Here is a 13,753-nt window from a genome sequence, read left to right as displayed (position 1 = left end):
CGACGTGAATTATGAAGTGGTTCCGGACGGAGACCTACCATCGCCCAAGCGCCGTTTACCACGCGCAGAGACTGTACATGTCGTCCGCCTCAAGCCGTATTTTGCACGGTGATGTTAAGTCTACCGGTGAAACAAACTTTTGTTTTTTGCTATCGTCGCGTCGTCCTCCAAAGAACTGCGAAGTGTTTTTTTTTTCTCTTTTTTTGTTCCCGACGACAGAACCCAATTTTTTTTTCCTCGTGTGCATGCCCGTATGTGTGCTAGCGCGTTTTCCCCTTTTTTTTAATGTCTTACCTAATGTGCGTACTTTTCGTGTACGTCTTGTGTTTGAGCATCGAGTCGATGCTTCATAGGGAGGGGGAATAATGCCACCTGGTGTTATGAGCCAGCGACCATTCAGCATTGCGTGCCCAGCAAAACGGCGAAGAAGACGACGAGGTCAAGGATCCCGCGCAAGCTGGAGAACCGTCGCTTAGTGCTTGGCATTTTTCGTCTCTGGCTGCTCGTACTGTCACTTACTCCTGTGTTAGCGCGTGACAATATAAACGGCATGTCCTTCTTCAGAAGATCAATAGGAGGCCGGGCAATCACTGCGAAGTCTATAACGAAGCGTCGGAAGTAGGAGCAGAGTCCTACAAAACTTTGGACGTCTTTGGCAGACTGAAGTGCAGGAAAAGACGTGACAGCATGAATTTTTTCCAGGTCTGGTTGAATACCGGAGGCATCGACGAGGTGGCCCAGCACTGTAATCTGCCGACGACCACAGTGACACTTCGAGGAATTTAGTTGGAGCCCAGCCTCGTGAAAGACTTGACGAACAGCTGATAAGCGCTCAAGGTGTGTCTCAAATGTAGCCGAAAATACGAGAACGTCGTCTAGGTAGCAGAGGCATGTTGACCATTTGAACCCTTGAAGCAGAGTCCATTATACGTTTGAATGTTGCTGGGGCATTGCCTAGACCACATGGCATAACTTTGAATTGATATATAGACCATCAGGAGTGATGAACACGGTCTTCTCTTGGTCTATTTCATCCGCAGAAATCTGCCAATAACCAGACCGCAGGTCTGTTGATGAAAAGTAGTTGGCACCGTGGAGACAATCGAGGGCGTCGTCAATGCGAGGCAAGGGGTAGATGCCTTTCTTGGTAATGCGGTTTAAATGACAATAATCTACGCAGAAACGCTATGTGCCATCTTTCTTTTTAACAAGCACCACGGGCAACGCCCAAGGGCTCTACGAAGGTTCAACACTGCCTTTGGCAAGCATCTTGTTCACTTCATCTTGAATAACCTTACGCTCTGAAGCAGAAACTCGATATGGCCAGCGATGAATTGAACTGGCATCACCAGTATTTATGTTATGCTTAACAATTGAAGTCTGGCCCAATTGGCGATTGCTGAGGTCGAATATGTCATGGTAGGAAGCCAAAAGGCGACACAGAGCTGCTGCTTGTTCAGGCAATAGGTCCGCAGCAATCATAGGACGAAATGTTGTGTCAGGGCAAATAGCATCCATGGGACATGGTGAAGAATCTGAGCAGACGTCTACGGAAAACGTCGTGACGTTGTCATCTCCGATAGCATGGAGCGTTGCAACTGATATGGCTTTGGGTAGAACTTCCTTTGTCAGGCCAAAATTAACGACAGGGAGGCATGTCCGGTTATCAGTGACGGTGACGACAGAGCGGAGCACAGTAGTATTGCGCATCAAAAGGACATCAGGAACAGGTGTGGCGACACAGTCACCATTGGGCACAGGAAAAGAGGATAGCAAATCAACGAAAGTCAAGGCTTTAGGCGACAGGCGGACGAAGGCGGTCATACTAAAGTTGTTCGGCAGTTTGGCACGAATATGCGCGAGTAGAGGAAGTTCGAGGGAAAGGGTACAGCCAGAACAGTCGATCAAAACTGAATGCTCTGTGAGAAAGTTGAGTCCGAGGATTAGGTCACGGGGATAATTGTTCAGCACTGTAAAAAGAACAGGAACGTGGCGGCTGGCAATACTTAAACGGGAAGTACACATTCCTGTGACGTCAACAGTGCTGCCATCAGCCATGCATACGGCTTCAGTAGTAGGAAGCGTGAGAACTTTCTTCAGTCGATGACGGAGGTTACAACTCATTATGAACACCTGGGCTCCAGTATCTATTAACGCCGCCAGAGGGACACCGTCGACGTGAACATCAAGTAAGTTCTGGTTCGTTGGGAGCATCAATGGAGGATTTTGACATGACGAAGATAATGCAGCACTACCTCCAGGAGCTGCATGGTCTAGTTTTCCGTCAGGGATGGTCCATAATTGGTCGGTGACGAATAGTGGCGTGGCTGAGGCGACGGGGACCAACGGCGCTGAGGGAACGGTGAGTGAGCAGGATGACTGACATCGACGAATACGTCAGAGGTAGGAGGCATATTGTAACGATGTTAGTAAAAGAACGATATTTATTAAAGGCGAACTTGTGCCCACTAGTAAAAGTCACTGCGGTCGTGAAGAATATCCGCGGCAGTCGCGTTCTCAAACTGGGCTCGAACCGTCTTCCTCTTCGCCTCGCGTGACACCTCGTGCGCGTGGCGCATGCGAGCCGAGTCCAACTGGCTGCCCGTGCCACGAAGATCGCTGCCTATGGTTGCTGAACACCACCACTGTACGGCGTGCACGGTGCCCAATGCAAAGGGCGCGCAACTTAAATGTCACCAAGTTGGTCGTGGCAATATGGTGAGGCGAGTAACGGCGCGGGTCGGCATATGGGCGAGGAGATGGGGAAAAGGAGTTCGAACATGGCGACGTCCAGGAGGTGTGGCAGTGGCAAGCGATGTGGCCAGTGCAGAGGGAACGGAAGCAAGTGGGCTTGTCGTCCGGAGTTCTCCACTCGGCAAGGTTGCGGTATCTGGGAGGGGAATACAGATCGCCGTGAGAATACAGATCGCCGTTAGCAGCTGGCACCAGTCGGGTGTCAGGTCGGGAGACGGAGCAGGCAGCAGGAAAACCTAGGTTCGCAAATTCTTGCCTTACAACTGTCTCAATGAGAAAGATCGCTGGAGCTGGTTGGTCAATGGTGGGTTCAAGTGGGCATGAATGGAATGGCGCAGGACTTGTAGCCTCGAGTTCGCGACAAACAATATGTGTGACATGCTCATTTAAGGGTGGTGAAGCAGTAAGGTCAACGCAAGACAATGTTGCAGCTGCGTTAGGGAGCCGGGAGAACTGTGGAATGACGCAGTGGCTTTTGGCAAGCTCAAAGCGGCGGCATTCTTTGACAATGACGTCGATGGTGGACACATTGTTGAAGACGAACAAGTTGAAGGTGTCGTCCCTTTGAGTATGTGGCCGACTTTGTCAACCTCGGCCATTTTCTCGTCGACTTTCTGGCAAAGAGTGAGCACGTCTTGTATGTACGAGACATATGATTCAATATAAGACTGAACTCGGGTAGCAAGCTCTTTTCTAGCAGCCAGCTGCTGACCGGTGGGATTTCCAAAGAGGTTGACGAGCTTCTCCTTGAAAGCATCCCAGCTAGAGATCTCCTCCTCCTGTGTCCGGAACCAGACACAAGGAGTTCTGCCCAAGTAGAATAGGACATTGGCTAGCATAATGGTAGGGTCCCAGCGGTTGTTTTGGCTAACACGCTCATACAAGTTGAGCCAGCCCTCAACGTCGACATTATCTTGGCTGGAGAATATGCCAGGATCGCGGGGATCGGTAACCGTAATGTATGTTGTTGTTGGGGTCGCAGGAGTAGAAGGAGACGAGGTGTCGTCACCGGGAGCCATAGTGGAAAGCAGGACGGTGCGGCCGCTGTGGAGCGCCGTGGCGAGGACGGGGAATGGTACCCTCCACCAAAATGTTACACGAACAAAGGATTAAGACTGAAAACTATTTACAAAGTATATTTACGAAAGGTAACTGCAGTGCTGGCCAGTTCAGCCGACAGCTTGAGAGCCAGAGAGCGTTTGTCGTCTTCATCAGGGTGCCCGCGTGCATCGGCCACAAGAAACATGCAATATGCATGTATCAATATCATGAAAGTGAAAGTATATTTGATAGTGACCGTCCGAGAATATGGCCAAGTTTAAGTTTGTCCATGCGTTGCTATGTGCAGATACACTTGCCTTTGTCTTAGATTATCCGAAGCTGCAACTTTCGAGCATTGTATATTATGCTATCCCTTTTCACACCTCTTGCGCCTCGTCAGTGGTGAAAATGACGCTACACATGCGTTACTGGTGGGACAAGCCGCCCATGAACTGTGGATGATAAGAGCAGAACAGAACTCGGATACCAAATCGCACAAATCCCAAATGCAGCTTTTACGACTTCATGGCTTGGCCTGTCCTGTAGTTTAGGCATAGTCAGCGATTACTAGATTGACTAACCTTCACTAGTTTTCGTTTCAAGATGCCAGCAACATGGCCAATGACCATGCTGGCGACGTATCAAAATGAAAATATCGCTATCTCTGCTCGACTCGGTGGCCAGATTAGCACATGGTCGCACAGTTGGAGTTTGAATTATCGCATGATGCGCTTTAAGGTGTCCAAAATTTTGGTCGTTCTTGTGCGTTGTCTTTGGGGCCAGTGGTGGTGCTGTGGAGCTGTCTGAATAATCATGCCGGTTCGAATTATCAGTGTCCAAATTATTGGTTGCTTGTCAAACAAGCAAGTCTCGAAAATGCATGTTCACATTCATATGTTGTTGCAAACTGTAAGAACATTTTTACAGCTTCCTCGTAGAGCAGGGGAAAATATTCCAGCTATCTGTGACCAAATGTTTCGAGGTCCACGGTAGCAAGCAATGCTTTCATTTCAGCATTTTCTAGAAACTCTATCAGCTCATTTTCACCATCAACATTTTCATTACTGAAGCAACTTACATCTGCTGTAAGGGGCCACAAGCGATGTGTCTGGAGCGGACTTTGACAAATAACTCATTGAGTGGTGCCTAAGTGGGCTCAAATATGTCGCTACTGTCTCTTTGTTAGCTGCTGGTAGTGTCCGTGATGTTGCAAAGTCACTCAGCAATTTAAACAGAGGATAGCTTTGTCTTCCAACCCGATCCAGCCAACCTTCAAGTTTCTTACAGAAGCTCCTTGTCTTCTGCTTGAAAAAAATGCTCACTTCATCCTGGAGGTCTCTACCCAGCACTTTTACGTGTGACAGCCAATGCAGCTCCATCTGTAAGAGCAGGTGCCGATGTTTTGAACCCATCCTTTCATGAAGCACTTTGAAAAGGCAGCTGGCCTTAGGCCTTGCTATGATGCTGCCCACAACATTGACAACATGTTGCATTACGCTCGCTAGCTCTTGGCTCAGTTCCTTTAATATGTCGCAGCTCTCATCTACGGCAAGCGAAAACCAAACGGCAGATTTCAGCTTTTCAGTTATCGGGGTTTGCACATGAGACGCAGTCTCTCTCACTCTTCACGGAACTGTGTCATTCGAGCATGGTGTTTTTTCCATTATTTATTTCACGTGCCCATTCCCAATGATGGTGCCGCCAGCTCCTTTCATGCAGAGCACGATCAGCATTTTGCAGATGATGTGTGGCTTCGTATTCTTTGCTATGTGGTAGCTAAGGTTGTAGCTAGCTTTTACTACCACTGGAGAGCTTGGCAGCTTGAACAAAAAGTAAGTTTCATGCAGTAAAATCTACGAGAATGGCTTGTGTCGAACGTGGCAACATGAAATAAAACAGACTGCAGGAATATTGACAATGGCACACAGCGGGGCTAACAACGATACATAAAGAACTAAAAAAGAAAAACATCCATTTACCAAAGTGTAGTTTTGCAGTTCTGCACCTTGTAATATGCCGACTGTCAGAGTCACAGCATATGAGAAACTAGCAAATCTGCCTCTGCCAATCAGCGAACAAAGCAAGGGTAATTGGTGGCCTCTGATATAACCGGTTAATGATGTGATCTTACTTTTCTTGGGGTATCCAGTGTCTGGTACACCAGCTTCCGTTTTTGAACTGCAACGAAGTCGAGGTCCTTGTCTTGATAGTCTGGGTGCTGCTTTTGGAGGTGGCAAGCTAGTTCGGTTGGCATGGCAGCGCTTTGTGCAAGCACTTCACTGCACAAAACACATTGCAGTAAGCCATAAATTTTTGCAAGCCCCAGACTTCAGGAAACTATCTTGGTACCCTCGTAACCTCGACATTACGATGGCATAGAGTGCGCATCATGCCAGATGTTAGTGTAACAATATCGTCTACATGTATCTTGCCAACAATACCAAGAGGAAGTGTTCTTGATGTACACTGGGCATTGTATGGCCAGTCGGTACTGCATTATAGGAGCAGCAGCAGCAGCAGCGATGATGGTAATGGTTTCGCCTTTGATTTGCATGGTAGCAAGTGCCTGTGTAACACTGTGATAGGTAGCCGCACAGCGTACTGTCGACTTTGAGACTTTGACGTAGGTTTCATTTACGGCGAGATTGCAAGGGCTTTGCGCACCCCCCTGAATATTGTTATGCACCCCTATTTGTGAGCCACTGCATTATACCATAGGTGACCGAGTGACCCTTCCACTTGGCGGGAAAGCGGCTAAATAGAAAGGTAGTTCCCAAAGCTTGCTAATCACGATAAAATGATATTTCCTTGAAAACTTGTTTCACCTGTCCCACAGGACATTAACAGTAGAAACGGTCTTTAATACGCCTTGTACATTTTCGTGGGACTGTATCAGGGCAACTGGTATTGTGCTACCACTTGTTTTTCTGGCCTTGCCGAGATATTGTGTGCCTGAGCGTTATGCTTTTCACAGCTGCTGGTCCAAACATGCCGAGCAGCGGCCTCCCATGGCCGAGGTGGAGAAGACCATGGACCACTTGGCAGCCTTTGTTCCAGGAGCTGACATACCTCTCACATATCCAGCACCGCAGCGGAATGATGGTAGGTCTAGCCAAAAGTCATGCTTCTGGTAGCGCAGTAGAACATCGTTACATTGGATTTTGCTGGACTGAAAAAAAAAATAATGTCTGAGTTAACCAAATGTTGAATTATCGAAGGCATCAAGAAAATAATAAATAAATGCTTGCTACGCCAATCTGCCTTTATTTACGGAATAAATTCGTAACCCTTGCTTTTATTTTGCACAAGATAAGTGCAGAAGTGGCAATTTTTGTAATCTCGTGACTGTTTAGCGCTCTTCCTTTGGGGCGCAGCAATGCTACTGCTACACCAATTGCACCAAACTATACCGAGAAGCGAACTCTGCTACATCCTACTACATTTCAGCAAAATATGGCATATCTGTGCCCACTCTGTACCAAAAGGGTTGCTCACACTTTCAAGAAATGGATCTATGCCCTCAAGGGCCATTTTACCGCACCATCTAAAGTGGCATGGCGTGGACTAGCGGCTGTATTAGTTCCGCGGTGGGCTGAGTCAAGGGATCGTACTGAGGTTTCTGTCTATAGTAAAACCTCGTTAAACTGTGTGATGCCCAAATATGGGGACAAATGTTCGTGCAATCAAAGGTTCTGACGGTTCTCTTAGACGGAGCCTCCGAGAACCCAATTGAGGACAAAGCCATTGGTTTCGAACACACACACAAACTTTTAATGGAACTAAAGAAAAGGCTTAAAACAAATAGAATAAAATAGAAAACACAAAAGAAACACTCAAATAGACATAACGGCAGTAAGAAACACACTTGGGGCTATATGAAGTTAACTAGTGCGCGAGTCCGGGCTTGCCATGACGGCAGGGACGCATAACAGTCTTGACGCGGAGACGTGGCGGCAAGTTGACCATAGGAGTTGCGCCGGTCTCACCAAAGGTCAGGATGTGGGATGGTTGACCGCTCTAGCTTGGAGCCAGCTCTGGCTTGGAGAGGTAAAGCAGGCGGCTTGGTGGCACGAGCACACGGCTGCGGCCGCGTTCTGGCCGGGCAGCTGGGTGTAGAGCTCGGGCCTGTAGCCCGACTACTCACGTCCTGCCCACGGGCACAGAAGCTCGAACGCCGGCCTCGGGAAGCAGGCAGCACGACAGACGGGGGCGGCGTTCTGGCCGGGCACCTGGTGTAGAACTCGGGCCCGTAGTCCGACTGGTCTCGTCCTGCCCACGGGCGCAGAAGCTCACCGGCCTTGAGCAGCTGGCGGCACGCTCGGGTAGACGGGCGACGCACAGGAACGGGCTGGCAGGAGGCCCCAGTCAGGTGAAGCCCTGGTGGCTCGGGTCCGGAACCCGACGGCCCGTCTTCAACTCCCGGTCCGGTGGTTGACCTCCTCCTGGCGTCGCTTCCTGGAACTCTCCCGGCGTCTCCCCTGCGTCTCCCCCTTCTGCCAGCGCACCACACTTTTTCTTCTCTCTGTCCAATTAGGCATTCTCCGATTGGCTGCCTGACGCCCCGTGGTCTTTCCTAATTGGTTGGCTTTTCTTCCTTTAGTTGCTTTTCTTGCGTCGCGCATTCACGTGCCAGACGCTCTTCGGCGTTGTCGTTTTTCTCCTTCCAGCACGGAATTCGCCTCGGCGCGCACACTCCTTGTCGTCTGCTCCTGACCGTCCTGATCACCGCACCATGTCGTGCACCACACATCACAAACTGTACCCGCTTAAACAGTAATTTCGTTTTAAAAGTAGTAAAGTAGAATTCCCGACTCAGCGGCCATTGAACATAATGCGTTTTGTATCCGTATAAACATTACCAGGTTACTGCGTACGTATCGGTTAACACGTAGTGTTTCCACTTTTTGTCGCGCAATCAAGGCGGTCGTCGTCCCCATCGGGTGGCCCGTCAGAACAGGAAGCCTCGGAGATCGGAACAACAACCTCCAAGCACCCTGTGTGTTTGCCCGTGAAGCCATGCACATCAACATCATTTTGGTGTCGTGCAAGCAAAGACGCACGTCATGCCGAAGCTCAGATTAAAAACACCGGGTGCGCAGCATAGAAGAAAAATTGGACATAGCTCGTGCAATCGAACGTGGCACGAAAAAAATCGGCCCTGGCATGTGACAGCGATGTATCGTTGACTATGGTGTGTGGCATTTGCGATACGAAGAAGTTGCTCGGGAGCGCTCCTGCGACCGCGAAGAGACGTCGCCTGCGAGGTTCGACTTTTCGCCATTGTTGCCTCTGTTGCCGACGTGTCGCCTAACGACAGTGATGAGGACGACACGGAAACCGACAGCACGGATGATTCAGGCCTGACAGTGGCAGAAGCTGCATGTTACATCAGCCTCATAAATGCAGTCATCACGACAAGAACAGCGCCCCACGATGAAAAAGGCGCCCCGCGACTTCTGTACCACTACCGCGCCCGTGAACTGAGAATATGCAACGCCAATGAGGAATCTGCCATGCGAGTGTTTGCTGAGAAGAGGGGGCGGGCTGAAAAGCTGGCTCGCAGCTTCAGTAAGTTTGAGGCCGCTGTCATCGCTGCTAGGCCGCCGCGACATCAAACTAAAATAAGACTGTTGTCGCGCGAAGTCAATAAATACTGCATGTTTTTGCCCTTTCATCGCACTCTCTGCGAGTTCTGTTTTTGACAGGTAAGTGGGCAATCTCATGCTATTTCGATTAAGCAGTACTACCGTTTAGTACATACTTTTTCCAAGCTCCGGCCAACTACGGTTTAACAAGGTTTCACTGTATATTCAATACCTTGCACTCCTACGCGTGGGGGTTGCTTAGGCAGGGGGGCAAACTCGATTTTCTCGCAGCAGCAAGCGAACATGCTGCCACTGAGCCACATCTTGCGATGCTGTATGACCAATATGAAGCGTTCACCATAGTTTCGGACGCTGTATGGTGCCTCGCTCGATTTCTTTAAAGTAACGCGCACAGTGGCGCAGACATGGCGGCCGTGAACAAATTTTCCGCTAATCAATTTGTCACTTACCGCTCCTTTTTTGGCATGGCAGTTTCATGGCGTAAGAATGGCATACAGCCGCTACCAAGATTTTGGTCAACTCGGCACCAGGCAGCAACTTTCGCCACTGAATGCTGATGAAGCGCCACTGGTTAAGCCTTGCAGTATCGTGTATCGCCGTGACAAAACTTTGCTGCCGGCTGACGTGGTGGTGGGCACGTCGTCGAAGCGAGATGGCCTCCAGTATTCTTACGCAAAGAAGAGAGGTTCAAATATATTTACATGGTAGTTACAAAAAATTCACTTGCGTACAAGAGCCAGTCGGCGTGACATCAGCAAGCGTTGTCGTCTTCTGTACTGTCCTCAGCTTCATCTCTGGCTGTGCTTGGTAACAATATGTTCAGACCAGTAAACAGCTTCGCTGATTGGGCATGATTTCACAGGCTAGATTGGTGGCCAGAAGCTGAGATTGGGCGCACGGGTGACATGCCAGCCACTACCGTGAATGCTTTTGTCAAGTTTGTTTTTGCGCTTACTGGACAGAATGGTGAAAGGTCGTGTGTAGGCAAAAAGCTCGAAACTTAATTCGCTAATCACAGCCCAGTCTGATAGTGTGACATGTGCACAGTCAAAGGGTATGCTTGCACAGTCGGCGAACCCCCTTATAACAATACTCAAGTGCCACAAAATTCCATTGTTATAACTGAAAATTGTTATGACCGGGTTGCATAAAAAAATCAAAATAGGGGGATGGCAGAGCTGTTGTGGGAAAACTATAATAGTGGGGAGGCGAGTGTGCCTCCCCACCACCTTCCTCCATCTGGCTACTGATTGTGTTCACTCGTTTAACTGCTGCCTGGGCGCTCTGATTGCATGTAACAAGCCGTGGCTGTCGGCGTTAAAGAATCGCGCTGCTATAACAACTTCAAAGAGGGGTCACGGGTGGCAAGTGATATGCAAGCATCACCGAGGCATCACTTTGGTGGCCCCAAAAGGGTCCTTTTAAAAAATTTAAAGAAGGCTGCTGCGGCAGCCTGTCAGCTTGAGAAATCCAGAAGAAACGCTGAGGCGAGATCGCCACAAGCGTCTGGCTTGCACGAAAAAACCCTTTGCATGCTTTATGTGAAGCTTGCCAACATCCTTCTCCAAAACATCCAGGTGTTCCACGCAGTGCAGTGGAAGGTTGCTAGTGAAAACGAAGCCCCGGAGGGACTGAATCGATCTGCTGGCCCTCCTGTGAGGACAACGTTGAGGCAGCCTGCCCTACTGCATCATCGCTGCTGTCGTCGCCGTCATTATCTGACACAAGCACGTCCGCGGCAATCGCCTCATTGTTTAGAAGCACTTACGTGCATTGCCGATGATAAAGTGGGGGATCAGCCATCTTCCGTTTCGGTGGAAGGTCAAACGAGGCTGAGAAACCACGTGGCCGGGAACGATTACGTAACCAACAAAGACAAATGCGAGTGCTTAAGCTGTTTGCAGAACTGTGCTGAATGAGGAGCCAGCGAGCAGCATGCGAGTATTCTGCGAGCAATCTGTGAGCGGTGCACTTGGCACGGTCCACTCTTGTTTTGGAGGGTGGGGCGGCGTAGAGCTATGGGTGCAGCCCATAGGAAGGGTGGAAGGGCGACGGGAGGGAGGCGCGCCGAGACGGCTGGAAAGTGAGTACGCGGCTGCTGTTGATGCAGCGGCCCATCGTGCAGTGGCTCGAATTTCTCGTCTTCTTTTTATTGCAAAGCAATACTACTTTACGTCGCACTTCAGCCCGTTCCGTGGCAAGGCGGTGGTAGGCACCATTGACCTTTAGCGTGACCTCGCTGCGTGACGTCACACCACGTGACCTAGAGTGACGTCACACCAGCTGTGTAAAAACGGGGCCCCATCTCACGCCGTCACGAGGCAAGGCGGTAGCCACCAACGGCGGCCTAACTCCCGCTCCTCTCACCAGGGGCGCTAAGGTCAGAGTGGGCATATCTTACGACGCGGAGAAAATGGAGTGTTACTGCACCGTCGGCCAATCGATACTGGAAGATTTTGTAATGGGCACGCTGGTGAGGGAAATGTTTGTCGGCATACACGGATTCGACGGATGACTTCCTCTTAGATGATTCACTGTAAGCCGTAACACTAGCATAACCCAAGACTACCACCAGCCATACTACCAGCTGATCCGAGAATAACACACTATTGCTTCGCAATCACCAGGCTTAACCAAGCTAAGCCACGGCCGTTTTTTTTTTTCTTTTCAAGGATTTCGCATTTCACTACCTTTCGGCTGGGACACCCAGCAGTCTGACTTCATCGCTGTAACCGATAATGCGGCATCGGGGCATTGTAGTAAGCGGGTTATTTCACCATGAAAAACATACAAGTCAACAGTAAAGCAGCTTCTCATTGTTATAATCAATATATTGTTAATACCGGTATCGTTATAAGTGGGTTCGACCGTACATCTGAACTTCGCGATGGTGCACAAGGCACATCAAGCTTCATGACGATCGGAAGCTCCGACAGTGTCGTCCATCGTAGTATTTCAAATAGATGGTTGTCAGTGAAATAGAGAACAGAGAAAAATAAAAATTTCATACCTCTGGCAGTACCATTTTTAAAAGAGTGCTCCATCTTAAAGGATACATTTATAGGAGCAAGATAACGCTGAAGGTTTTCAAAACACTTTCGAATTCAGGCACATAGCACTTCCAAGTGCTTCTGTGCTTCTTTAAACACATCTTGGGACACCACCATTTTGTTGCTGTCCACGGTAAGAACTGCGATCAAGTGGGGGGAGGTGGGGGCTTCATTTTGAGTGTTTCAATTTATGAACCAGTGACCACTTGCTGCTTTCACTAGCATTGCCCACTGTGAAAGCCCCATATAATGTAGTTCGCAATTGCATTTGGAAATCTGCTCCAAAAATCCATTTTACAGTTCCGGGATGCATTTTTGGCTGCTCCAAAAGCTGCTTCGAAGTGGGTTGGGCCAGCAGCGTCACTGTAGTGCGACCTGTTTAGCCCTGGTGCAAGAACCATGTTTTCATCTGAGTAGAGCTATTTGTCACTAAAGCGCGCTCATAGCAATTATTTTTTCGTCAGTGAGCTGGTCGGCAACACATTGCCTGACCATCACCGCATAGCCGCAGGTTAATGCCAGTGTGCGGGCTGCTGTAGAATTGGTATTCATCCTCGACAGCTTCCACCATGTATCTGACATTGCGTGCGCATTGCACTTAGTCAAAATGGAACTACTGCCTTCTCAACCACTGTGGACGAAGCCTGAGCACCTATACATGGAGATCAGGGATGGTGACTAAGCAGTCTGAAGGCACGCAGCCAACGCTTGCTTCGAGTAAAAATTAAACTACTCTTCACCGCAACCACAGTGAATGCAACCATGGTTGTTACCGACGTGATCAGGGGTGACAACTACACAAGGCACGTAGGGCCAACGCACGCCCTGGATCAAAACAAAACCAGCATTTGCCACAACTACTGTGGATGAGACCGCAGTCCTTATCAATGCGATCAGGGATGGCAACTACTCAGTTCTGAAGGCTCGTGTGGCGAACACAATATCATGGCAATGGTAAACGCATGAACACACAAATAGGCACGAAACATTCGGCGTTTCTGTCATTCCCGTATGGTTACTGCTGATGACTATGAGGATATGGACCCTGGCGCTTCATTTCAATAGGCTGCTGGTGCCGCTTGTGCTCTTTTGTGTCGCAGATTTGCATGACTCCGCGTTTGCCGCGCTCTAGTGGTTGTCCGAATTAACTGATGTGCAGGCAAATATGCCCGAATTCATGAGAGTTTAATAACATTAAATAATGCATACGGCCTGCCGGCACTAAAGGACTACTCTGAATTATTGGATTTTCCAAATAACCGAGGGTTGATTTAACGACATGTTATTGTAAAGCCTTGAAGT

The 13,753-nt window shown here is 49.2% G+C and overlaps 1 protein-coding gene across 1 annotated transcript in view; it reads left to right on the top strand.

The window, feature by feature from the left end:
- The window catches only part of LOC126523499 (mitogen-activated protein kinase kinase kinase 7-like), a 131,343-nt gene that overhangs the window by 54,171 nt on the left and 63,419 nt on the right, over positions 1-13,753 (top strand). The window contains exon 9 of the mRNA XM_050172105.3: positions 6,770-6,897. Within this exon, the coding sequence (XP_050028062.2) occupies positions 6,770-6,897 (128 nt within the window). The remainder of the gene's footprint in view (positions 1-6,769; positions 6,898-13,753) is intronic.

Source organism: Dermacentor andersoni, chromosome 6, assembly GCF_023375885.2.
Source record: "Dermacentor andersoni chromosome 6, qqDerAnde1_hic_scaffold, whole genome shotgun sequence".
NCBI lineage: Eukaryota > Metazoa > Arthropoda > Arachnida > Ixodida > Ixodidae > Dermacentor > Dermacentor andersoni.
The sequence above is the reverse complement of the archived record's forward strand: the minus strand, read 5'-3'. Positions and strand labels throughout refer to the sequence as shown.